Genomic DNA, 26,113 nt, shown 5'->3' on the forward strand with positions numbered 1-26,113 from the left:
TAAAGTTCCATTCTTATCTGTGCAATTGTAAATCACGATTATTGGCCATCTCTTATTGCTGATCTACATGCTGCCTGATGTATGCTGCCATGTCCTGCTATATGCCATTGCCACTTCTCTCAATTCCTTTAGTTTTGCTAAATTACAAATGCCTGTCTAAATCCAGTTGTGGAAAAGCAGAAACATCTCCCAATTAAGTATTGGTAAGACTGAAGCCATCGATTTTGGGCTATGATTCAAATTCTATTGCTTAATACCAGCTGAATCCCACTTCCTGGTAATAGTGTGAGGTTAAGTAAATCTACTCACAACTTCAGTGTTACATTTGATCCTGAGATGAGCTTCTGATCTTGGCTTTATATTAACTGTAAGATTGTCTCTTTTCACCTTTATAATATAATTTGATTTCAAGTCTGGCTCAGCTTATCTGCTGTTGAAGCCCTCATCCATACTTTTGTTACCTCTAGACTTGACAATTCCAGCGCTGCTCATACACATTCCATACTTTGTAGGCTTGTAGTCAGCCAAATTCTGCTGCACCTGTGTCTGTGTCCTAACAAGCTTCAAGCCCCATTTATTTACCTGTATGTTTGCTAACCTACACTGTCTCCAGCTCAAGCAGAGTCTTGATTTTAACATTTTCATCCTTCATTTCAAAATTTTCCGTGGTTTTGTCCCACGGAACTCTGTAACTTTCAACACAAACCACTAGACATCTGCACTTTCTAATTTTGGTCTCTTGTACATTTCCAATCATAACTACTCCACCAGTGATGGCTGTACATTTTGTGATTGTGTTCCATGCTTTGGAATGCCCTCTGTACACCTCTCATCTTGTTTTCCTCTATTAAGATTCTTCTATCTTTTAACCAAGGTTCTGATCATATGACCTAATGGGTGGAATCTTATAAAAGTCTAAATAATGTGGGCTAAGGTGAGATTGTAGCAGAATCACATGAGAAGTCCAGTAATGCCTGTCTTGATGTCAGGTGCATTTCACATATTTAATGACTTAGAAAAGTGATGTGTTGAGCTTCTCAGTTGGCAGTGGCAAACTGCCAATTAAATGGGAATTATTGCTCTTTACATTTTTTTTATGGCCCAACTCACCTCACTAATGTTCAGCTTTCTGTTTTGTCAAACAAGTGAATCATTGAGAAATTTTGACATGGAATTCAAAGCAGGTACTTGGCAAATTCAACTTGCTGAATATATAGCTTCTAATCGACTATACTTACAAATAATACCTTTCAATCAAAGGATTACACATTTGTTCACCCGTATCTCTACTCAACCTGTCTAAATAATTAACTTTTCAAATTAGTACTGATGACTATATTATCCAATCATACTCAAACTAATACACATGAATATGTTAACCAACCATATTTAAATCAATACATATAATTACGTAATCCAATCATATTCTTTATGTCTTCACATCTCCTCGCTGCTGTAAATGCTTGTGGATTCAGACAAATCTATCAGTCACTGGGCACCACTATTTCAAGGCACACACCATGGGTACCAACCACACGCACCCCAATGCAGAAGGCAGGCAGACTTTGTGCTGTCGAGGGTTGGGGTGGGTTACAATGAGTTGAGTGAAGATATTAGATTAGATTAGATTATTAGATTAGCTTCCCTACAGTATGGAAACAGGCCCTTCGGCCCAACAAGTCCACACCGACCCTCCAAAGAGTATATTGTAGACAACAATAAGAGTGAGCCTTGGAGGAGGTGAATATGGTAGAGAGATAGAGTGGCATGAGATATTGGAGAGAAGGTAGTGGCACTTATACTAGTGAAATGGAAAAGGACACTGAACTTCTCCCACAATGCTGGGAATTCTTCCAGATGGCTGAGGTTGCTGTAACCCAGGCGGCAACCTCAGAGCAGACTGGCATGGCATGGTGTCATGGCCTCCACTGCTGGTCCTGGGGAAGGGGAAGTCCTATCTGTGTACAACCCCAACCAGCAAGACCTCCAAATCTCTGCCCATAAAACAGGCACTGATTTCCCCCATCTGCCATGTTTGGGGAACTTATCAGGTACTGTGCGGGGCTGCTGCAGACTGACAGTGTTTGACAGGGTGCACAACAGGCTTTTATAGATGGCACAGGCATGAAAACTGTTAGTAAATTCTGGGATATTCCAGCAGTGCATAGTTGTTATGGAACAGCACATGGTGAGATGGGCTGGAATTAAATGTGTGACTAGTAGTTAATGAGGCAAGTTTGATAAGATAAAGCAAGAAAATTCACTTGGCCTCATAATAAAAATCGCTTCAAACTCAATGAAATTCACAGCCAAAAAAAAGTAAGATTCAGCTATATATCATTGTAGCTCAGCATTCTATTTTGTTTTATCATGCTTCTATTAAGTGCCTTGGAGCAATTCATTATGTTAGAGCTGTTAAAAATGTAAGTTTTTGTAAAACTATGATTTCTTTCAACCTAGCATTATGGCATTCAGTAATGTGAGTTACTTAGTGCATAAAGCAAATACTCAATGTTTGAAATAGTTGCACTTGGCAAAGTCAGTTCTTTAACTTACCTTAACACACAAGCTTCTTACCTTGTGTGTGCTGCTTTTTCAAGGCTCTGTGAAAACTGGAACTCTGTCTGATCAGAAAACTTTGCCGTCCAAGAAACGTGGAGATCCATTTTGAAACATTTTTCCCACAGTCCAATCCTTTTACTCTGCATTAAAGAGAGAGATATTAAGTTTTTGAGGGTTTTAACTAACAATAATGTCTGATCCATCCAGTCTGTCTCATACAACTGTGATCACAGATCAGGCCGACTGCAACTCGTAGCTATCTCCAGGGAGAGCTGATAGAACAGATAGGTCTGCAGTTTAACATGTTAACTTTGTTTTTCTGCTGTTATCTCCCTTCCTCCGCTATTCCCCATAATTGTAAGAGGGACTGCCCTTATACCACAAGAATTTCAATCAGATCTACTACCAGAAGATGCACGTATGTAGCCTGTTATAGGCTTCTTCTCAGCGTAGTGTCCCCACTGTCTGTCTCTGCAGAATGGGACTATGAATATCACAGAATTTATCAACAGTCTTCATGCCTGTGCCATCTATAAAAGGCTGTTGTGCACCCTGTCAAACACAGTTAGTCTGCAGCAGCCCTGCACAGTTCCCCAAACATGAAGTGAATCTGCAATCCACTGGTCTACAGCACTGAGTAAACACTTCAAGAACCCCTTTGTCCTTGTATATTGTCAGCATCCAAGCAGGTTCAAAGTGAATGAGCACTAAGAAAACAAGTGAAGAGTCCTGAGATGTACCTTGTTCTTATATATAAAATGTATGCCTGTCACTGTATGCAAAGTGATCTAGCATTCACATTGTGCAGTAAGATGTTGGCAAGTTCCAGAGTGTAATACTGAAGTGGTGAACTATATCCTAAGTGAGACAGAGATGCACCATGGTGATGATGTGAGACTGGTGCACGTCTGATGCCAATTTCTGTGGATTGAGAGGTGTATGCACTCCCTATATATAACACATGTCTAAAGGTGGTGGAGAACATTGCTAAGAAAGAAGCCTGGAGGAGAAAGTGGTGAGCTGAACCCCTCAGACACCTACTCAGAGTTTCATGTTGGGGATTGCTGCTGTAGTTTCACTCCTCTTCCTGTGAGAAAGCAATGTTCAAAAAATGATGTGAATTTACATAAAAATGAGATATAAATGCAAAAAGGCTCCTCACCATTCACGAGCAAGATTCTCGCCTCATTATTAAAACATTGAGTGGTAAATCAGGAGCTGGGAAGATGGCATCCTTAGTAAATGAAGATTTGTCTATTTTTCCTGTTGCTAGCTCAGCTTTCATTCCCACAGTTGTCCTTACATAGATTTGAAATACAAGTTTTAGACCCAATCTTCTCCCTTTCAAACTATATGTAAAATTCAATCATATTGTGGTTGCTGCTACCCAGGGGAAGCAGGCTTTACTCTCAGGTCAGTAATTAATCCTGTTATGTTACACTAAGTATAATACAACCTACTCTCTGACCAGTTGGGAATATGCTTCACTAAGAAACTATCACAAAAGAATTCTGTGAACAGTTTTTATGTAAAGTCATTCATGATTATTGACATCCATTTATCACAAGCACATGGTATTTCATCTTGTATACTATGTTCCACATTGTGGTTACTGTTAGGGTCCTGTAAAGCATTTCTACTAGAGACTTCTTTTGCCTACTATTCCTCATCTCCACCCAATCCCCTCTCCATCCAGATATTGTGAACTCAGATAATCTCTAACTATTGCACAACTGCCTTCATTGTTTAACAGTGTTGCCCCACCACCTTTATCTAGCTTCCTTTTCTGCCCGAATTACATCTATCTCTCAACATTCAAGTCTCAATCCTTCTTATCCTACAGCCATGTCTCCATAATGGCCAAAGTGAGCACTGCAGATGCTGGAGATTAGAGTGGTGTTGGAAAAGCACAGCAGGTCAGGCAGCATCCAAGAAGCAGGAAAATTGACATTTCGGGCAGAAGCCCTTCATCAGGAATGAAGGGCTTCTGCCCGAAATATCGATTTTCCTGCTCTACGGATGCTGCCTGACCTGCTGTGCTTTTCCAGCACCACTCTAGTCTTGAACTCCTGTCTCCATAACAGCTATCAGAATTACTTAATTATTTAAATATATGCTACCAATTTGTTTACTTTGTCATTAATGCTGTACGTATTCAGATTCAGAACCTTAAGTATTGCCATTTTTTTGTTATCTTTGTAAGATCTGGTCTTTATTGTTGGTGTATCCCTAATTCTTTTTTTCTCTCTGCCCTTTCCTGCCATTCTCTGACCCTAATTTCCATTTTACTATCTTCTCTCTTACCTTCTTTCCATGCTTTGATATACAGCAAACTTTTTATTAAGCAGCCCCTATAGGATCAGGAGTTTGTCAGTTGATCAAATATTCCAGATAATTAAGAGGTCTACATAATCAGTGTAAAAACACACACTAAGTAATGGAAACATAATGCAGGATGTATAACATTGTTATACTGTATTCACAACATAAATCATTTAAAATAATAATGCAACTTTGCTTTAAATAAAATTTACTGGTGGAGAGCCTTCTCAATTACACACATGACTGACTAAGAGCAAACAAAAGAACAAAAGAGAAATACAGCACATGAACAGGCCCTACGATCCTCCAAACCTGTGACAATCATCATGTCCTAACTAAACTAAAAAACAAATGTTCTGCCCTTATTCAGTCTGTATCCCTCTATTCCCTCCCTATTCATGTAACCATCCAGATGCCATTTAAATGTCACCAACATATGTGCTACCATCACCTTTTCTAGCAGTGTGTTCCAGGCTACTCCCATTCTGTGTGAAAAACTTCCCTCACACATCTTCCTTAAACTTTCCCCCTCTCACCTTGAACTTGTGCCTCTCTTGTAATTAAACTTTAACCCTGGGAGAAAGCCTCTGACTATCCACCCTATCTATGCCTCTCATAATTTTGTAGACCTCTCATAATTTTGTCTCCTCTCAGCCACCTTCTTTGCAGTGAAAACAATCCTAGTCTTTTTGGATGACACGAACATCACAGTAGATTGTGGTTTTTGAGGAGAAATTGAGTCAACTGTTGATATTTCATGTGGCTTTCGAATGAACAATAAGTATACTTATACTGAAGTAAACAAATTGAAAAACTACAATAACTGGTCAATAATACAGTAAACTTTGTGGCATTTGAGGTATATAACTTTTGCCGGTTTATTGACTGTGCTGGTTCATAGGATGCCAGTTAAAACAAAGTGTGCCATAGCACATTGTTCCATTTTTGATTTTTCACTCCCACTCTTTAGTTTAAAATCCGTTTTACTTCCCCAGTTATGTGGTTTGCAAAAACACTAGCCTCAGCGTCATACAGGCATAGACCATTGAAACAGTAAAGTCCCCACTTTCCCCATGTATATAAACCAGAACCCATTTCTCCCACAAAAATCTTTGAACCATACATTCATCTCTCTAATTTTATGTATCCTAAATCCACAGATTATAAACATTGAGGTTCCATTTTTAAATTCAGTTCCTAGCTTCCCACACTCCATGCAGAACTTATTCCTAGTTCAAACTATTTCATTGGTACCTACATGGACCTACTTTCCCTCCCATTGCAAATTCTTTTCAAGTTCTGAGCAGACATCCCAAGCCAGGCATCAGGCAGCCAAAACAGCTGTCTGGACTCTTGTTTTGTGCTGCAGAGAACTGTTCAATCCCACTCACTGCATAATCTTATACTGATACCCTACTTTCTTGCTGCTTCTTTCATAAAATGATCACTGATTGTTAGAAAGAAATGTGGTTCACTTGTTTCCTTCAGGGAAGGAAAGTGCTTATTCAGTCTGTCTCACATGTGACTCCAGACAGACATTAACACGGCTGACTTTTAATGCTCTCTGAAATGGCCTAGGAAGTCACTCAGTTGTCAAGGATGAGGAAACAAATGGTAGCCTTGCCAGTGACTTCAGATCCTTTGTGAGAATGAAAATAACAACTTACTAAACTTTTACCTTTTCTCATTTTTCAGCATAAGTAATGCCATTATTTTTTAAGATTCATAGCACTCTTTTAGCAGCTGAATTTAACATTGTAGAAATCTGCCATGGGGAGTATACTCCTTCTGTCAGAAGGTGGCAGACTTTGTTGAAGTTTTCCTTAAAACTCCTAAATATTTTAGAGTTTTCAAAACTGGTTATATTATTTTACAATGTGATTTCTATACTTTTTTTAACAAATTATCCAAAATCAGTTAAATAATGGTAACTATTTGTTGTTGCGTAGCAAGAAGGAATTCTGTCCCTTTTTGTCCAAAATATTGTAATAAAATCACACTGCATACCATGCTGAAACACAGTAAAAACTAAAAGAAACAATGGAGTAATTCTTTATAGAAACAACAAAGGAAGGTTTGTTTTTCAAATTCAGATGCTTCATCATTCCGTGTTAGCGCTGTCAAAAAGGGTATGAAGGAACTGGACAAATTATAACTAAACATTCAGCTATAAAAGAAAACTAACAAATGGTTTCCTGGAATTTGAAATGATAGTAAGATCAGAGGCACAATTGTGTTACATTCTGGTGTACAAAGCAATCAAGAATTCTACCCTTTGGAAAACAGAACTTTTCCAAAATATATCCCTTTTTCACCAATTTTTCTCCTCTTTTCATCTGCAACTACTGATTTCTAAGTCAGTAATAGTTCTATTAAAATTGGCATGTGTCAAGTATTTTGCATATGCTAATTATTTTGCCAGTAGCTGAGCCAAATCCACTCTTATCTTCCTGAAATTTGCACGGGTTGCTGGTTACTTCTTATATATGCAGCTTCCAGAAACTGACATGTAAAATCTTGTACATGCCAGTTTCTGCTAGAACGGTTCAGCATAGTTCTAAAATGCTTTGGGTGTTTTCACTGTCATCAATTCTTCTTATAGGCATTAGTCTACATTACTGATGTCCATTGGGAAGAATGCCTGCACAATGTCTTTGGTAGAATCCAGGCTCAATCTTACTTAAACAGTTTATTATGTAATGCTTAATTTTGCAGTTACATTATATCTGACATAAATGATGGCGTCTTATTAGACACTAGGCTCAACTTAAGACTAAGTACACATTACTACTTCAGCTGCACGAAAATTGGACACTCTGACAACTATACATAATTCTGTTTAGCTCTCACGAATAATCCTTTACATCTTGAGGGGTAGAGATCATTTTGCAATGTCAATTAAACCCTTCAAATATTAACTATCTTATACAACATCTCCATTAAACATTTTTCTGGTTATTAAATTTTATGACTTGACTGGGTTGGAAGTCTGATGCTGTAGGACAAAGCATTCAGGTACAGTTCATTGTCACACTGGATCCCTAGTGAATCTTTAGTTTCCTGGATGTCCTTTGCAGAACTGATTTGGAGATGCCGGTGTTGGACTGGGGTGGACAAACTTAGAAGTCACACAACACCAGGTTATAGTTCAACAGGTTTATTTGGAAACACTAAAACATTTGGAAAAACATCACAACCACCTGATAAAGGAGCAGTGTTCTGAAAGCTAGTGTTTCCAAATAAACCTGTTGGACTATAGCCTGGTGTTGCGTGATTTTTAACTTCTTTGCAGAAGACATTCTCTGGTATCGAGGGTTTGTTCCCTTTGGAGGATCTTTAGTTCCTTCAAATCATCACAGAGGAGATAATTGTGTTTTTGAAAGAATTAATCACTTTTTATGTTGCAGTGACATATTCTTTTTGAAAATCTTCATCATTTTATCAGATTCATGTACAGGCAGTAAAGCTGATTGTGATGTTTTGGTATTGCTTCTCCTTAACAGCTGAATTGACTATCAAGAATGCACTGCTAACAATTGGGTATTGGGGTGTTAGGGATATCTCATGACCAGATTTTTAAGATTTGGCTGCAATCATGAGACAAGTGAGTAATATATCCAAATCTGTGAAGTCAGTTGTATCATCTCATTTCAGCCATCAAGAATTGTTGGACACCACTTGAGTTTCCTGATGCTTTTCCTTATCTAAATTTGTTACCCTCTCTACCCTTCTCCTTCATATGATTATCTGATTTCCCATTAAATTCATCTGTAGGATTCATCTTAAGGTATTAGGGAAGTTGTAAGCGAACAACTTCTTTTCAGAGATATACTATGTAATGGATCATAACATTTCTAATGTAACCCCACTCTATATAAAAAAGGAGGTAGAAAGATTACAGGGAATTATAGACTGGATCATCTGACATCAGTAGTACAGAAATGTTCAAGTCCATTATGAAAAATGTAACAGCAGAGCACTTGGAAAACAGTGACAGGATCAGACAGAATCAGAATGAATTTATGAAAGGGAAATCATACTTAATGAAATTACTGGAATTTTTCAAGAATGGAACTAGTAGAGTTGGTAAGGGGGAGCCAGTGAATGTGGTTTACTTGCCCTTTCAGAAGTCTTTCAATAATGTCCCACATAATAGATTAGCATTGAAAATTAAAGCACATGGGATGGGACTATAGTACTGATATGGACAAACAACTGGTTGGTAGACAGGAAACAAAGAATAGGAATAAATGCATCTTTTTCCTGAATGACAGGCAGAGACTAGTAGAGTATTGCAGAGATCAGTGCTTAGAATCCAGCTATCCACAACATATATAAATGATTTAGATGAGAGAACTAAACGTAATACCTCCAAGTTTGGAGATGGCACAATGCTGGATGAGAGGGTGAATTGTGAGGAAAATACAGAGGTGCTTCAGTGTGATTTAGACAAGTTGAGAGAGTGGGCAAGTTAATTGTAGATGAAGCATAATATGGATAAATGCAGGCTATCCATTTTGGTAGCAAAACAGGAAGACAGATTATTATTTGAATGTGATAGACTGAAGGACAGTTGCAACAAAACCTGGGTGTCTTTGTATACCAGTTGCTAAAATGGACATGATGGTGCAATCCTCACCAACTTTTATAGATGCACTAGAGAAAGCATACAGCCTGATGCATAATGGGCCTGGTATGGCAACTGCACTGACCAGACCCATAAGAAACTACAGAAGATTGTGTGCACAGCCAGATCATCATGGAAACCAACCTTCCATCCACGGACTCCATTTACACATCTCATCTCATCATCAAATACCCCTCTCCTAAAACCTTTTCCTTCAGGAAGGAGATACAGAGGCTTGAATACATGCACCAACAGCTTCTTCCTTGCCATTATTAGACTGAGTTAAATATCACACAAAACCAGGTTATAGTCCAATGGGTTTATTTGGAAACATTAGCTATTGGAGCACTGCTCCTTCATCAGGTAGCTCAGGAGCAGGATCATAAGACATAGAATTTATAGCAAAACTGGTGTTCCCGACTGGGAGGAAACACCTCTGTCTGGCAACTGTTACATCCGTTGTCATAGCGTCTCCTTGGTCTTGCCAATATACCATAGCTTGGGGCATCCTTGTCTGCAGCATATGAGATAGACAATGTTGGCCGAGTCACAGGCTTACCTGCCATGTACATGATATGTGGTGTCCTCATGTGTAGTGGTGGTATCCATGTCGACACTCTGACACATCTTGCTGTGGTTGCTATGACAGGACTGTACACGTGGTGACACTCTTTATGAGATGTCACCTTTTTTCATAAAACCTTAAGTTATCTTGAGAATGTGACTTCAAAGAAGTCCTGGGATTTACATATTAATGAACCGAAACCTGCAACCCATTCTAAATGATTAAAGACTTAACAGCAATCTAGGTTTGTTCAATATATCATTTCAGCTGTATGACACTGTAATCTTTTGCTATAAATTCTGTGTCTTATGATCCTGTTCCACAGGTTCCAAATAAACCTGTTGGACTATAATCTGGCGTTGTGTGATTTTTAACTTTATCCACCCCAGTCCAACACTGGCAACTCCACATTGTTAGTAGACTGATGAATGGACTCTCTAACTTCAAATAATGTTGATCTTACTTCGCACACCTCCTGTGCAACGTAACCTGTATACTTCACTCTGTCTAAGCACCGTGTGATCTGTATGTCCTGGTTTGCTATAATCTTCCTGTAACTGCTCACAAACAAAGCTTTTCACGGTACTTAGATACACATGACTACAATAAATCAAAGCAAATCAATCAGATAGTGAGGAAGGCATGACAAAATAAAATATTTTATCTCTGGCAGTATTACTGTAAATTGTTTCAGTACTCTTTTAAAGCCTTCATGTCCTTTCGAAAGTGTAGTGGATATAATCCAGTTGAGGTCTCACTAATGAAATTTAAAATTTTATCTATAACTAATATCTGTATGTCTCGACTTACGAAACCCAGCATTTGCTGTTTTTAATTCAGACTTCCAACATCCAAATTATGTTGCCTTCATTTATTTTCCTCTGTGTTGTTTCAATTTCTAAAAACTGCCGTAATTATATTTGTATTATGTAGCATGTTAGTTCTAAGGGCAGATGACTAATTTTATTAAATTAATAAGTAATGTCCTGCTTTCGCATCAGTGATTTTAAATCAATTTATTATCCAGTAAGTGCTTTTAGTTTAACACGCTGCCAAGGAATGCCAGAAAATAAGTATTAGCTGATATAGTTATGTAGAAAAATCGGAGAAGTTAAGTAGTGTGGAAAATCACAGAAGATAACCAGCAGTAAAAGAGTAAATACAGGAAAACCATTAAAAATAAATTAACAAGGTAGACACAAAAGGTCATTTCCCAAGCTGGGGGACAGAGAAACACAACTCAGAATATAGGGTTGATCATGTGGGTCAGAGATAAGGAGAAATGTCTTTACTCAAACCTTGTTAATCTTTGGATTTTTTTTTAGAGAGTTGTGGGTGCCCTATCACAGAGTGCATTTAAGGCTAAGATAGTTTTGTTTAATACAATAATAAAATACAGTAAAATATGGAAAAACCATAGCAGATGGAGTTCAATATGGGACAATATGCTCTAGATTTGACAAAAAGAGATCTGTTTAGAGGGGAGGAAATGCAGATAGGCAAAGGCATCTCGGTGGGTACACACACACATCAGTAAAGGTAGTACACAAATACATAAAGTAACCACAAAATGGCTAATGCAATGTTGTCTTTATTTCAAAAGGGTCGGAGAGCAGAAACAAAAACTTACACCTGCAGTGTAAGATGTCCAAAATGAATTACATACATTTAAAAAATATAAGTACTGTTGTAATGTAGTTTGTAATGCTTCAGTTACATCAAACAAGTGTCAAATTATAAGAATTTGCATCATCTTCACTTGTAGACCCTTGCATTTAGAAAGTTGTGATGTGAATTAATTGAAATGTTTTTTACAGTAAGAGGTTTTGACTCAGTAGATTGATAAAAGTAGACTTTTCCTCTAATGGGGCAATCTAGAACAAGGAGACCTTGATCAGGTGGGCTGATGGGCTAAGGAGAAGCAAATGGAGTTTAATTTAGATAAATGTGAGGTGCTGCAATTTGGAAAGGCAAATCAGGGCAGAACTTATACTCTTAATGGTAGGTCCTGGGAAGTGTTGCTGAACAAAGAGACTTTTGGGTGCAGATTCATAGTTCCTCAAAGATGGAGTCACAGATAGACAGGACAGTGAAGAAGGCGTTTTGTATGCTTGCCTTTATTGGTCAGTGCGCAGAGTATTGGAGTTGGGAGGTCATGTTGCAGCTGTATTGTACAATGGTTAGGCCACTTTTGGAATACTGTTTGCAATTCTGGCCTCCCTGCTATAGGAAAGATTTAGAAGGATATTATTAGGTTTGGATGATTTGAGCTACGGGGAGAGGCTGAACAGGCTGGGGCTGTTTTCCCTGGAGCATCAGAGGCTGAGGGGTGACCTTATAGAGGTTTACAAAATTATGAGGGGCATGGATAGGATAAATAGACAAAGTATTTTCCCTGGGAGTTCAGAACTAGAGGGCATAGGTCTAGGGTGAGAGGGGCAAGATATAAAAGAGACCTAAGGGTCAACTTTTTCACAAGGGCAGAGGGTGGTTCATGTATGGAATGAGCTACCAGAGGAAGTGGTGGAGGCTGGTAAAATTGCAACATTTAAGAGGCATTTGGATGGGTATATGATTAGGAAGGGTTTGGAGGGATATGGGCTGGGTGCTGGCAGGTGGGACTAGATTGGGTTGGGATATCTGGTCGGCATGGACAGGTTGGACTGAAGGGTCTGTTTCCGTGCTGTACATCTCTATGAATCTATGAGGGGTATGAAGAGGGTAAATAGAAAAGTTCTTTTCCCTGGGGTAGGGGAGTCCAAAACTCGAGAGAATAGGTTTAGGGTGAGAAGGGAAAGATTTAACAGGGACCTAAGGCACAACTGTTTCACACAGAGGGTGATGCATGTATGGAATGAATGGACTGAGCTGTCAGAGGAAGTGGTCGAGGCTGGTACAATTACAACATTTAAAAGGCATCTGGATGGGTACTTGAATAGTAGGGTTTAGAGGGATATGAGCCAAATGCTGGCAAATGGGACTAGATTTATTTAGGATATCTGGTTAGCATGAATGAGTCTGTTTCCGTGCTGTACATCTTTATGACTCCATGACCTACTGCTCCAGGCACAGTGCAGCCCTGATTTAAGAGACACAGACTATCTTCAACTTGTGCTGGCCTTTCCTTATTTTAAATACAGATTTTAAAATCCATGTAAGTAATATAATTGATTATTTTGTGTAAAATTGATTTTTTAAATTATTCCTCAATTTTTCCTTCTGAATCTAATGGCTATCCTTCTGTATTTTAATGTCTGATAATGCCCTTGAACTTTAATCCTTTTAGAGCTTACAGTTCAGTTGGAGGGTGTTTCATTTAGCCCAGATATTCTTGCTGCTCTGAATAAGGCATCTGGAAAAATGATGTTAAAAAAAATTCAACTCTTGAAGCTCCAAACCACCTATCTTACCTAAATCTCACCAGTGTGACTGACAGACATCCATGTGGATGCCTTCGTCTGACGAACCAACTGTCAACCATCAACTATCCAGCCTCAGCAATAGGAACTCCTGACTCATATAATTCCTATTCCTGGGCACTAATCCTTGATCTTCACTGGCACTATGCTGTTTTCCTGTGGGGTCTGTTGATCTTGTGTTGAAGCCATTAGAGACATTGTAGCCCTGAGAAATTTCAACCCCAAATAGTGATCAGAAATACCTTGGCATGCGTGGCCTGATGCTGCAATATTCTTGGCTACAGATCAAATATTTACCTTTGCTCCAAATAATGGGATCAAGCCAGTCAATCTTTGTGTCATTAAAAGTATATTTGGTCACCTATATGAAAACAATGTTTGAGCAGTCTAGAGAAAGTTTGTAGGATGATCTTGGGCATGAAAGGGTTTTCTTATAAGGAGAGATTGAGTAGGTTGGTTCTGAACTCATTGGAGTTTACAAGCATGGGAGGCAATTGCACTGAAACAGATTCTTAGGGATAATAGAACAAAGAACTGCTGATGCTGGAGATCTGAAACAAAGCAGAAATTGCTGGAGAAACTAAGCGAGCTCTTTTGCATTTGTGGAGAGAAAGCAGAGTCAATGTTTTGGGTCTAGTGACTCTTCTTCAGAACCCTTAATTTCTTCTGATGATGGGCCCTAGGACAGAAATGTTGATGTTGTTTTCTCTCCACAGATGTGAGTAGACCATCTGAGTTTCTCCAACAATTTCTGTTTTTGTTTTGGTTTCTTAGGGAACTTAACAGAGTCAATGCTAAGAGATTGTTTCTTGGGGGTGAGGTTTGGACGAAAGAGCATAATCACAAGTAAAAGGCCACTAATTTAAGAGTGAGATGGGGAGGAATTTCTTCTCAGAGGGTAGTGAATCTGTGACATTCTTTATCACAGTGGGTTTAAGAGGCTGGGTCATTAAGTATATTCAAGGTCAAGAGAGACAGATTTATAATCAGTAAGGAATCAAGAGCTATAGGGAAAAGGCAGCAAAGTAGAGATGAAGATGATCAGATCAGCCATGATTTCATTGAATGGTAGAGTATATTCGAGGGGCCGAATGGCCTACTCCTACATCTCATGATCTTTTGTTTGTGTGGAGAGTTCCATTCCAAACTCCCTGAATGACTGATCTACCTACAGTTGTTTAACACCTTGGGACATCAGTTTAAGGGCTATATAAATTTATGTTATTGTTATAAAAAATAATGGAAGCAACTTTGCTTTCCTGTGCGCCTACAAGAAAGTGTTTAATATCCAAGTGATGCAGAGGAAAAAAATTCGGAAATCTATAATGACAGCAGGTTACTTCTCTTTACATATACAGGATTTCCTGGGGATGTTTTGAATGGTCACTGAGGTCTTGTACTCAGGCCAAGCTCTATCAAGCACCAGCCAAATTAATGAGGAATCAAAGCCGTAACTGTACTTTCCACCTCATTATCCCCTGTTAATTGTGCATCCAAAAACAGAGGAACACAGATTACGTTGTTTATTTTGGAAGAGGGAACAAAGAACAGTATTATTTAATTGGAGAAAAACTGCAGAAAGCTGCAACACAAAAGACTTGGGTACCTATGCATAAAATACAGAAAGCTAGCACACAGGTGCAGCAGGTAATCAGGAAGGGTAATGGAACGTTGGTCCTTACTTCAAGTGGATTGGAGTATAAGAATAGGGATGTCTTACTATAACTGTACAAGGTTCTAGTGGGACCATTTCTGAAGTACTGTGAGCAGTTTTAGACCCTTATTTAAGAAAAAAACATTATTTCATTACAGGCAGTTCAATTAAAGTTCACTAGCATGATCCCCAGTATGGTGAGATTGTCATCTCAACAAAGGTGAAATAGGTTGGCGTTCTACCTGTTGGAGTCTAGAAGAGTGGGAGGTGATCTCATTGAAACAAATAGGATTCATAAGGGGCTTGACAGGATGAAGAGGCATTTCTTCTCTCAGAGGGTTGTGAATCTTTGGAACTCCTTGCCACAGAGAGACCATAAACATAGGAGCAGAAATTAGGACATTTAGCCACCATTTAATCATAGGTGAAAAGTTTCTCAGCCCTATTTTCCCTCTTCCTCCCATAACCCTTGGTCCCCTTGATATTCAAGAACCTATCTATCCCAGTCTTAAATATACTCAAAGACCTGACCTCCACAGCCTTCTATGGCAATGAATTCCATAGATCCATCACTCTCTGACTGAAGGAGTTTCTCCTTATCTCTGTTCTAAAAGGTCTTCCCTTTATTCTAAGGCTGCGCCCTCGAGTCCTAGTCTCTTCTACCAATGGAAACTTCTTCCCAACATCTACTCTGTCCAGGCCAATCAATATTCTGTATGTTTTGATTAGACTCCCCCCATAACCTTCTAAACTTCATCAAGTAAGGACCCAGAGTCCACAAACATTCCCTCAAATGTTAAGCTTTTCATTCCTGGGACCATTCTTGTGAACCTCCTCTGACCATGCTCTAGGGCCAGTACATCCTTCCTGAGATATGGGGCCAAAAACTGTGCAAAGTACTCCAAATGTGGTCTGACCAGATCCTTATCGAACCAGTGAAGTACATCCCTGCTTTTACGTTCAAGTCCTTTCAAAATAAATACCCTCATTGCATTTGCCTTCCTAACTATTGACTCAACCTGTAAGTTTACCTTGAATCCTGGAATAGAACTCCCGAGTGTCTTTGCTTGTCAGACTTTTGAATTTTCTTCCCATTTAGAACATAGTCTATGCCTCTATCCTTCCCACCAAAGTGCATGACCTCACACTTTCCCACATTGTGTTTAATCTGCCATTTCTTTGCCCACTCTCCTAACTTGCTTCTGCAGCCTCACCATCTCCTCAATGCTACCTGTCCCTCTATCTATCTTTGTACTGTCCTTAGTTCATTCATCTAGAACATTAATATATAATGTGAAAAATTGTGGTCCCACCACTGAGCCTGTGGAACACCACTTGTCACCGGTTGGCATCCTGAGAAGGACCCTTTTATCCCTACTCTCTGCTTTTTGCCAGACAACCAAGCTTCTATCCATGCTAGCAACTTGCCTCTAACACCTTGGGCCCTTATATTATTCAGTAGCCTCCTGTGCAGCACCTTGTCAAAGTCCTTCTTGAAGTCCAGGCAGATAACATCCATTGGTTCGCCTTGGTCTAACCTGCTCGCTACTTCCTCAAAGAATTCTAGCAGATTTAACAGGCATGGCTTCTCCTTGATGAAACCATGCTGACTTTGCCCTATTTTACAAAACACTTCCAAGTATTCAGAAATCTCATCCTTCACAATGGATTCCAGGATCTCACCCACAACTGAGATTAGGCTAATCAGTCTGTAATTTTCCATCTTTTGCCTTACTCCCTTCTTAAACAGGGGTGTCACATTAGCGATTTTCCAGTCCTCTGGGACACTCCCAGATTCTAGCAATTCCTGAAAGATCACCACTAATGCCTCCGCTATCCCTTCAGCTATCTCTTAGAATTCTGGGGTTAGGAGAGCTGTGGGGCAAAGTTCTTGTGTATATTTAAGGCTGAGATAGATTGATTCTTGATCAGTAGGGGAATCTAGAATTATGGGGAAAGTGCAGGAAAGTGGGCGCAAGAAGTGAAAGATCAAATGATTTTCTTATTGAATGATGAAGCTTGCTTAAGGAGCCAATAATCTATTCCTGTTCCTATTTCTTATGGTCTTAAGCTAGTAGTGGCCCTTGAATTTGGCACCTCTCAAATAGGAGATTAGTTTTTTTTAGCTGACTCCAATTTGGGGCTAGAGGCCTCCATACTACTGCAGTTTTTGGAAACAAAGTTGATATTCATTTTTTCTTAATGGTTCAGGCTTCTCTAAAATACTTCCACAGTTTTGAAAACTTGCATTAGATTCAGCCTTACCTTCCTGTTACACTTTAAAATGCCCCAATGTTTTGGGTGTTCCTTTATCATGAGATTATATAATTCCAGTGAAACTTTGCTACATCCTTTTCAAGGAGGGGTATACTGGATTGCTCAGAAATGCATACAAAATAAAACTACTTCTGAACTAATATCCTGCACAGACACACTTATACAAAACATCTGCTTGTTTTTGTATTCATTGTCCTTACATTTAAAATCCATAAACCTGACACTTTCTACTCATATTTTCACTTTTAAATATCTATCTTCTGTACACTTCGATCTCTTTGATACCTTTGTAGCATGCAGGGCACTGCTCCACTGCTTTTTGTTCCAAAAAGCTAGTAGTGGCTATATACAAAATATACAAAATTTCTTCATTGTCACCTATTTGACAACTCCATGAAACATTCTATATCCTCTTTATAGTTGCCACTGTATCTAAATTTGATGCTATCAACAAACTTGTATGTCTGAACCAATTATATAATTACAAAATATATGTTAGCACAAAGCATAAAAGAAACATTCTTCATTTTCATTAAAGAAGCTTACTTGCGCTGTATCAAATTTTCATTTTTTGACTACAGTTCAATCAATTCAATGGTAGTACGACTTTGTTTATCCATTGAAATATTTACGCCTGTTGTGAAAAGTAATGATGAAAATGGAGCAAGCAATACCCTTTTATAAGCTTGTCTTAGTACTCACCTGTCTCCACAGACTCGGGTTTGACAGAATTGAAGTGAAAATTCTTTTCTATCTTCTCCTTTTAGAGGCACGACTATGGGATCCATTCCTGAGGGAGTAAAGTAAATTAACCATTAATGTTTTAGCAAGACAAAATGCACTTGCAGTCACTCTGCATGCACTTACGATACTGAGTCTAGATAATATCTTTGCTAAACTCTTTCTCCGTCAAATATGATTTACCTTTGATTCAAAATGAAGGTTCAATACGTTTCCTGGCCTTTGAGAATTCTACATTTGGAGGTTGACAGGATTGTAAAGAGAGGCTTATCTTGTCTTCAAGAAACATTAAAGGGGAAATTATTCAAGTGATGTTACTTTGTATGTCACACATGTACACCGAGAAGTTACAAGCTGTCTACCTGAATGCTCCCATGTATGGTTCATAATGTATATTGTCATATTCAAAGACACAGGGAGAAAATTTACCTTTAAATGTCTTTGCCAAGATCAAAACAAACCTGGAGATTCCTGATCTCAGTGAAACAACATAAAAGGTTGAAAGTGCTGTCCTGTCAGCTAAATGTTCCAGATGTTATTTTCTGTGTATACTTCACAATATCACTCTGTGCGCCACCTTCCCTTGGGTGTAGTATAGTAGATTTATGTTCTCTTTATCTGAATAAAGATGTTCTGACTATGCAGAGAGTACAACAAAGGTTTGCTAGACTGATTGCTGGGAATGACAGTACCGAAGTATGAAAAGAAACTGGATTGGTTCGGACACTATTCACTGGAGTTTAGTAGTATCAGGTTGGCAGGAAAGATGTTCCTGATGACTGGGGTGCCCAGGGGTCAGAGTCTAAGTATATGTGGTAGGCCATTTAGGACTGAAATGAGGAGAAATTTCTTCATTCAGAGAGAGGCAAGCCTGTGGAATTCTCTGTCACAAATTGCAGTTTAAGCCAACTACTGAGTGTTTCAAGGAGTTAGATACAGCTCTTAGTGTCAAAGGGTGTGGGGAAAAAAAGGAATATGGTATTAAGTTGGATGATCAGCCATAATCATGGCTGATTGAATTTGAATGGTGGAACAGGCCCAAAGGGGCTTCTGCAGGTCTTATTTTCTATAGTTCTATAATTTACTGTGCTCTGTGCCATCAGAAATATCACAATTCTCCACAAATTAGATCTTGTCAGTGGATGACAGTGTGTTGTGTATAATTTATTCCATTTTCCTGACTGATTTTCTCATGGTGGCAATATTTTTAAAATGTATATTCTCCAACAAATACAGCTAGAACTCTGAAAATAATTTTCTAAATTCAAATCTAATAGGAATATAATAATCAGTATTAATTTTCATGCACTTAAAAAATGGTGTCTTTCCAGTCATCCTGTTTCAGTATAGAAGACAGGCCATTGTTATAGTGTCACATGCCCTGGGGAGTAGATGACCAGTTCTACAGAAAAACAAAGACTCCACCTATGATTGACGTTCACTAATTACCAGTTGCTAACCCTGAGAGTTCTCATTGCCCTTTCGCAGCTTTCAGTAGAAACTCATTTTCTACTGTACAGCATGTGCAGTAGCTGTAGAATGGAATTTTAATTGGTTATGTGAGAATACACAATTAGAAAAAAAGTCCAAAACCTTAGATTATATAATTTCCTACCTAAGTGAGTCTTCAATTTGTAAGAATGTTCAATTTCTTGCCATTGTAAGACTAACTATGCCACATTATATTTGATAGTCTAATTATATTTTCATGGATAAAATGCAAAATACAGATCAAACTGGCAATATGGAACCTTAACAAGAGATGCTGAAACTTCAGTTCATGAGAAATTTATTAAACAGCAGAAGCAATAATCACACTGAGACAAAAGAGGGTATAATAAGACAATATAAAACAAAACAAAAGTCATAGAAGAGGCTTGCATTTTACTGTGCTTTAAAAAAAGCAGACAGGACTGAATTCCAGGATTTCTGTACTCATTCCATTCTGGCAATTTATTTTTATGCACACACAGCACTCCAATCCTTGGCAACTTCATTGCAGGAATAAGCAGTCTAAACCTCCCTGGGATGGGATTAAATCACAGAGAAGTAATGAACCACGAGTGATTCCCAGTTTTAATTCAGGAAAAATAGAAAACAATAGCCATGTCTTGCCATTGAAATATATAAGAAAGCAGGGCTTTCAGTTTTAATTGATAGGTTCTGTGTTGTAAATTGAATGTGGGATTGCATTGATTGAATATAAGGCTCTGTTCTGCAAAGATAAATTGACCATTACATTGATCAACATTTGCTAAGTGTTGTGCTGCATTAGAGTATTTTGCCCAGTGGAAAAAGTGCCAATATCTGTTCCAAACTGACAAAAACACTGTTTTGAATTATTCTGTCATGCTTAAAAGTGATTTAAGTTATGAAGCAAAGATTGCAAAACAAACTTCGGCTATTAGGCTATTAGGAATATACTTCAAAGTATTCTCAAATAGGATCATCATGTTTGTGAAATGCTTAAGAATAAATGGAATATTTCACGTTCAACATATTCTAAACCACCACAGCATATCTTAAACTGACTTATTCACTGTTAACAGTTACATAAGGCCCCATTGTTGAATACATCACACCTACTTGAAACATTGGACTTACCAGAGAGCATGCCAACAAGCTTGAAAGAATTTAGACACCAGTCGTGAATCTGAACTGAGGTACTGCACAATCAAACAATGTCTCTGTGTATTTCCTCACTGAAGGCACAAAAGGCTCTAGACATTGCCAGAAAACTGAATCCCACCTTCTACTGCCATGAGTTACTGCCACAACCACATAGTAAATGCATGTTGGAACCAAGAAGAAAAGCCACCATGGTGGGCAGCACAGTGGCTCAGTGGTTAGCACTGCTGCCTCACAGCGCCAGGGACCCGGGTTCAATTCCCACCTCAGGAAGTCATATTACAGCAGTATGGAGATTTAGTTCGACCACATTTGGAATATTGGGTACCATTCTGGTCACCTCACTGCCTGAAGGATGTGGAGGCTTTGGAGACGATACAGAAATGATTTACCAAGATGTTCCCTGGTTTGGATGGTATTAGAAATGGGGACAGATTGGACAAACTTGGTTTGTTTTCGCTTGAACGTTGAGGGAACGACCTGATCAAAGTTTAAAAAATTGTGAGAGGCATGGATAATTGGAGCCTTTTTGCAGCGTAGAAATGTCAATTACTAAGGGACATAGGTTGAAGGGAAAAGGGAGAAAGTTTATAGGAGATTTGAAAGGCATTTATTTTACACAAAGAGTAATAAGTACGTGGAGTACACTGCCAGAGGAAGTGGTGGAGACAGATACAATTGAATGTTTATCAACCATCTTGACAGATATGAATAGGCAAGGAAAGGTGGGATTTAGACCACATAGAAACAAAAGATCTTTAGTTTAGAAAGGCATAATGTGTCTGCATAGGTTTGATTGACTGAAGGGCCTGTTTATGTGATGTACTGTTCTTTGTTCTTTATTCCCCTTCAGGCGAATGTCTATGTGGAGTTTGTACATTCTGTGTCTGTGCGTGTTTCCTCCGGGTGCTCCGGTTTTCTCCCACAATACAAAGATATGGAGGCCAGGTGAATTGGCCATTCTAAATTGTCCCACAGCATTAGGTGCATTAGTCAGGATAGGGAAATGGGTCTGGGTGGGTTACTCTTCAGAGTGTCAGTGTGGACGTTTTGGGCTGAAGGGCCTGTTTCCATACTGTAGGTATCTAATCTAATCATTCTTTAGAAACAATACATAGTGAATAGATTACCAGAAAGCCTGGTCCTATATTTTGTAAAACTTACAAACAGCATAAAATTGATTGAGGATCTAATTAATTCAATTTGACAATACATCACCCATAGACTTAAATACAAATTATGAGTGCAAAAAAACATTTTTTTTTTGCAAACTAAGAAATTCCACATATGGCAATATAGTATTATGTATATATCAAAATGTTTCTAATTATTCAATTCTTTTATTATTTTGTATTTCATTTTTATTTCAATAATTGTCTATTACTGCGTTATGAACTGTAATCATTTATTTTATGGATGTAAGTTTGCTTACTGAGCTGGAAGGTTTGTTTTCAGACGTTTTGTCATTATACTAGGTAACATCATTAGTGAGCCTCTGGTGATATGGCCCACATTTTATTTATGTATTTAGGTTTCCTTGGGTTGGTGACACCATATCCTGTGGTAATGGAAAGGAATGCTTTGAGAAATGGGGACTGGGGATTTGAGAAGCATGGCATTCTAACCAGACCTCTATCAACAAACACATTGATTTGGATCCCATTTAACACCCCCTGAGAAAAAGAACAGGAAATGACACCATCACAGGAACTGACATCATCACAGGAAGTTGTGTCACCACAGGAAATAACATCACCAACCTAAGGAAACCTAAACATATAAATAAAAAGTGGGGCATACCACCAGTGCTTCACTGGAGGCACGCTGATGACGTTACCAGTTCAGCGAGCAAATTTATATCCAGAACCTCAAACTGCGCTACAAATCTTCTCAAAACTCACTAATACTTATTTTATGTATATTTGCATTGCAATTTGGAAGATACCAGCATGATAATTGTTCAATAAACAAATCACCTATTTATCTAAATATTCATAATGCTTTAAATTATAAAAACTGACCTGTAACTTTCACTTAGAGAGAGAACGGAAGACGCCTGCTCAGGACTGCATTGATGGACTATCTAGCACATATCAGAGAAAAAGTTCTGTATTAAAGTTTCAATAGATATCACTGTTTCAATTTAGAATAGCTTATTTAAAAGCTAGAATTATAATGAATGCTTAACTGAGTTTTAAAAACTGTAAAATGTGTTGCTGGAAAAGCGCAGCAGGTCAGGCAGCATCCAAGGAGCAGGAGAATCAATGTTTCGGGTATGAGCCCTTCTTCAGGAATCCTGCTCCTTGGATGCTGCCTGACCTGCTGCGCTTTTCTAGCAACACATTTTCAGCTCTGATCTCCAGCATCTGCAGTCCTCACTTTCTCAAGTGAGTTTTAAAAACCAAAGAATCACTGATCTCAGAAAGGGGATCTTTGTACAGTTTGAGTGGCAATTTTAAACAGTCATTAAAGGATAATGATATGGTTAGCAGACTTCTTTTTACAACAGACTGGTCAGTGGAAGATAAGGCAATTTCAAATAGCCTTTTTGAAGAATGGAGCTTTGTTTAGTATGACGTCAGTTTGAGTGAGAGCTAATTAGACCGTTAGATTTTATTTTTATGTCTATTTGCAAGAAAGGTCTTCTGAAGTCTGCTCACAGTAGATACATGGTAATGCAATGGGGGAATAAAGAACAAAGAACAGTACATCACATGAACAGGCCCTTCAGTCAATCAAACCTATGCAGACACATTATGCCTTTCTAAACTAAAGATCTTTTGCTTCAATGTGGTCTAAATCCCACCTTTCCTTGCCTATTCATATCTGTCAAGATGGTTGATAAACATTCAATTGTATCTGTCTCCACCACTTCCTCTGGCAGTGTACTCCACGTACTTATTACTCTTTGTGTAAAATAAATGCCTTTCACATCTCCTTTAAACTTTCTCCCTTTTCCCTTCAACCTATGTCCCTTAGTAATTGACATTTCTACGCTGCAAAAAGGCTCCAATTATCCATGCCTCTCACAATTTTTTAAACTTCGATCAGGTCACTCTCTCAACGTTCAAGGGAAAACAAACCAAGTTTGTCCAATCTGTCCCCATTTCTAATACCATTCAAACCACGGAACATCTTGGTAAATCATTTCTGTATCGTCTCCAAAGCCTCCACATCCTTTAGGCAGTGAGGTGACCAGAATGGTACCCAATATTCCAAATGTGGTCGAGCTAAATCTCCATACTGCTGTAATATGACTTCCAATTTTTACACTCTATGCCCCAACTGATGAAGGCAAGCATGCCATTTGCCTATTTGACTAACTTATCCACTCGTGTTGCCATTTTCAGGGAATTGTGTGGATCTGTACACCTAGATCCTTTTGTATGTTGATGCTACTGAAGGTTCTGCCATGTTCTGTTATTATGGACTAAGCTAGACCACTCAAACGTTCTAAAGCAGGCAGCTCAGACCATAACTTTGCAATTTGATTCGGTAAAAATACAGTGAATATTACCCGGATTGAGTTAGCTAGGTTGACTACTAGATTTGAAAAAAGCCAAAAATTTATTCACAAAATTACACAATGAAACACAAAGAACAGAATAAAGAACCCCTACAGAACTCAACCTATCCAACTAGACTTAATTATGCTGTTCTGAACAGTCCCAATAAAGAAACTCCCTTTAAAAACCAGTACAAATGGAACACATGCTTACAGGTTGAAATTGAAGGGCAGAAAGAGAGAGAGAGTTTCCACACAGCTCCCTGTTGAACTTCTCACCAGTTCAAGACTGAACTAAAACTGCTCAGCTCAGCTAGGGAGCTGACCACTCCCCTTTCTTTATACAGGTCATTTCTAAAATATGACCACTTTGGCCTGAAGTCTCATCTGTTTACATATAAACAAAAGACCTGTCAAAATCCTTTTCATTTTTGTACCAAACCAGACTGATCGGAGCCCGGCTCAGTTTATTATCCCTCGGAAAAAAGTCAAGGACAGAGTTTCCTTGAGCGATGGAATAACTTTTAGCAAAAAAAGGCACTAGCTTTGTGAGACCGCTCCCCCTCCACTAAGCTTGAAAAAAAATGAACCATCAAAAACAAATGATGGCTTCTTGTTTAATCCTTCAAACCCGGTTAGTAGTCCAAACACACACTTACACTATGCTAACTATAAACATGCAAGCATGCATAACGACATGCAAATTCAGGCCTCGGCACACCCACCACTGAACACCTCTGTATATCAGTCAATGGATAACGGATTGGCAATCATGTTTTCACGACTTGCCACATGCACAATTGTCAAATTGAATGGCTGCAACAAAAAGCTCCATCTAAACAGTCCGGCATTTTTGTCCTTAAATTTTTCCACAAATATCAATGGGTTGTGCTCAGTGTAGACGACTGTCTCAGATGCGTTGCTGGTAATGTAAACATTGAAACGTTGTAGGGCCAACATCAAGCTTAAAGTCTCTTTCTCCACTGTTGATTATTTCTGTTGACGAACATTCAACTTCCTGGTAAAATACCGAATGGGCCTTTCTATCCCTTCGCCGTCCTTCTGCAGGAGCACTGCACCAATATCCACATCACTGACATTGATATCCGCCTTGAAGGCCTTCATGCAATCCGGTGTGGTGATACTGGAGCAGTGGTTAACACAGTTTTTAGACTGTCATATCCTTTTGACAGTCCACTGTCCACTGAAACTTCTTGACCTTTTTTTAACAATTCAGTGAGTGGAGCAGTCACACTGCTAAAGTTCCGCACAAACTTTCGGTAAAATCCATTCAACCCCAGGAACCGTAGTACTGCTTTTTTCACATCACATGGGGCCATTTGTCCATGTCCAATAACATGGCCTAGGAGGATGACTTGGGCTTTGGCAAATTCACTTTTAGCTAGGTTTACCACCAAGCCTGCTTTCCAAAATTGATTGAACAAGTCATAAATCTCATAAGCGACTAAAAAACACCAGGTCATTAATATACATCACACAGTTGGGTAATCTGGCAATGATCTTATTAATCAGTCTCTGAAATGTGGCTGGAACGTTTTTCGTACGAAATGCCATGACTTTGAACTGATATAGTCCATTTGGCGTTACTAAAGCCGAAATTACCATTGCTCTCTCTGTCAGAGGTACTTGCCAGTAGCTTCTGCGCAAGTCCAACTTAGAAATGTAAGTTGTTTGTCCCACTTTTTCAATACAGTCCTCCAATCGTGGAATTGTATATGCATCAGTTTTTATAACAGCCTTGACTTTGCGATAGTCCACATATAACCGCTGGGTACCATCTGGCTTTGGCACC

The 26,113-nt window shown here is 38.7% G+C and overlaps 1 protein-coding gene across 3 annotated transcripts in view; it reads right to left on the reverse strand.

The window, feature by feature from the left end:
• mocos (molybdenum cofactor sulfurase) overlaps nucleotides 1-26,113 on the reverse strand; it is a 258,546-nt gene that overhangs the window by 23,079 nt on the left and 209,354 nt on the right. For all 3 annotated transcript variants that reach the window (XM_072575582.1, XM_072575580.1, XM_072575581.1), the window contains exons 10-11: nucleotides 18,129-18,216; nucleotides 2,578-2,702 (exon numbers count right to left, since the gene is read on the reverse strand). In XM_072575582.1, coding sequence (XP_072431683.1) covers nucleotides 2,578-2,702; nucleotides 18,129-18,216 — 213 coding nt within the window. The remainder of the gene's footprint in view (nucleotides 1-2,577; nucleotides 2,703-18,128; nucleotides 18,217-26,113) is intronic.

This window comes from Chiloscyllium punctatum, chromosome 8 (assembly GCF_047496795.1).
Source record: "Chiloscyllium punctatum isolate Juve2018m chromosome 8, sChiPun1.3, whole genome shotgun sequence".
Classification (NCBI taxonomy): domain Eukaryota; kingdom Metazoa; phylum Chordata; class Chondrichthyes; order Orectolobiformes; family Hemiscylliidae; genus Chiloscyllium; species Chiloscyllium punctatum.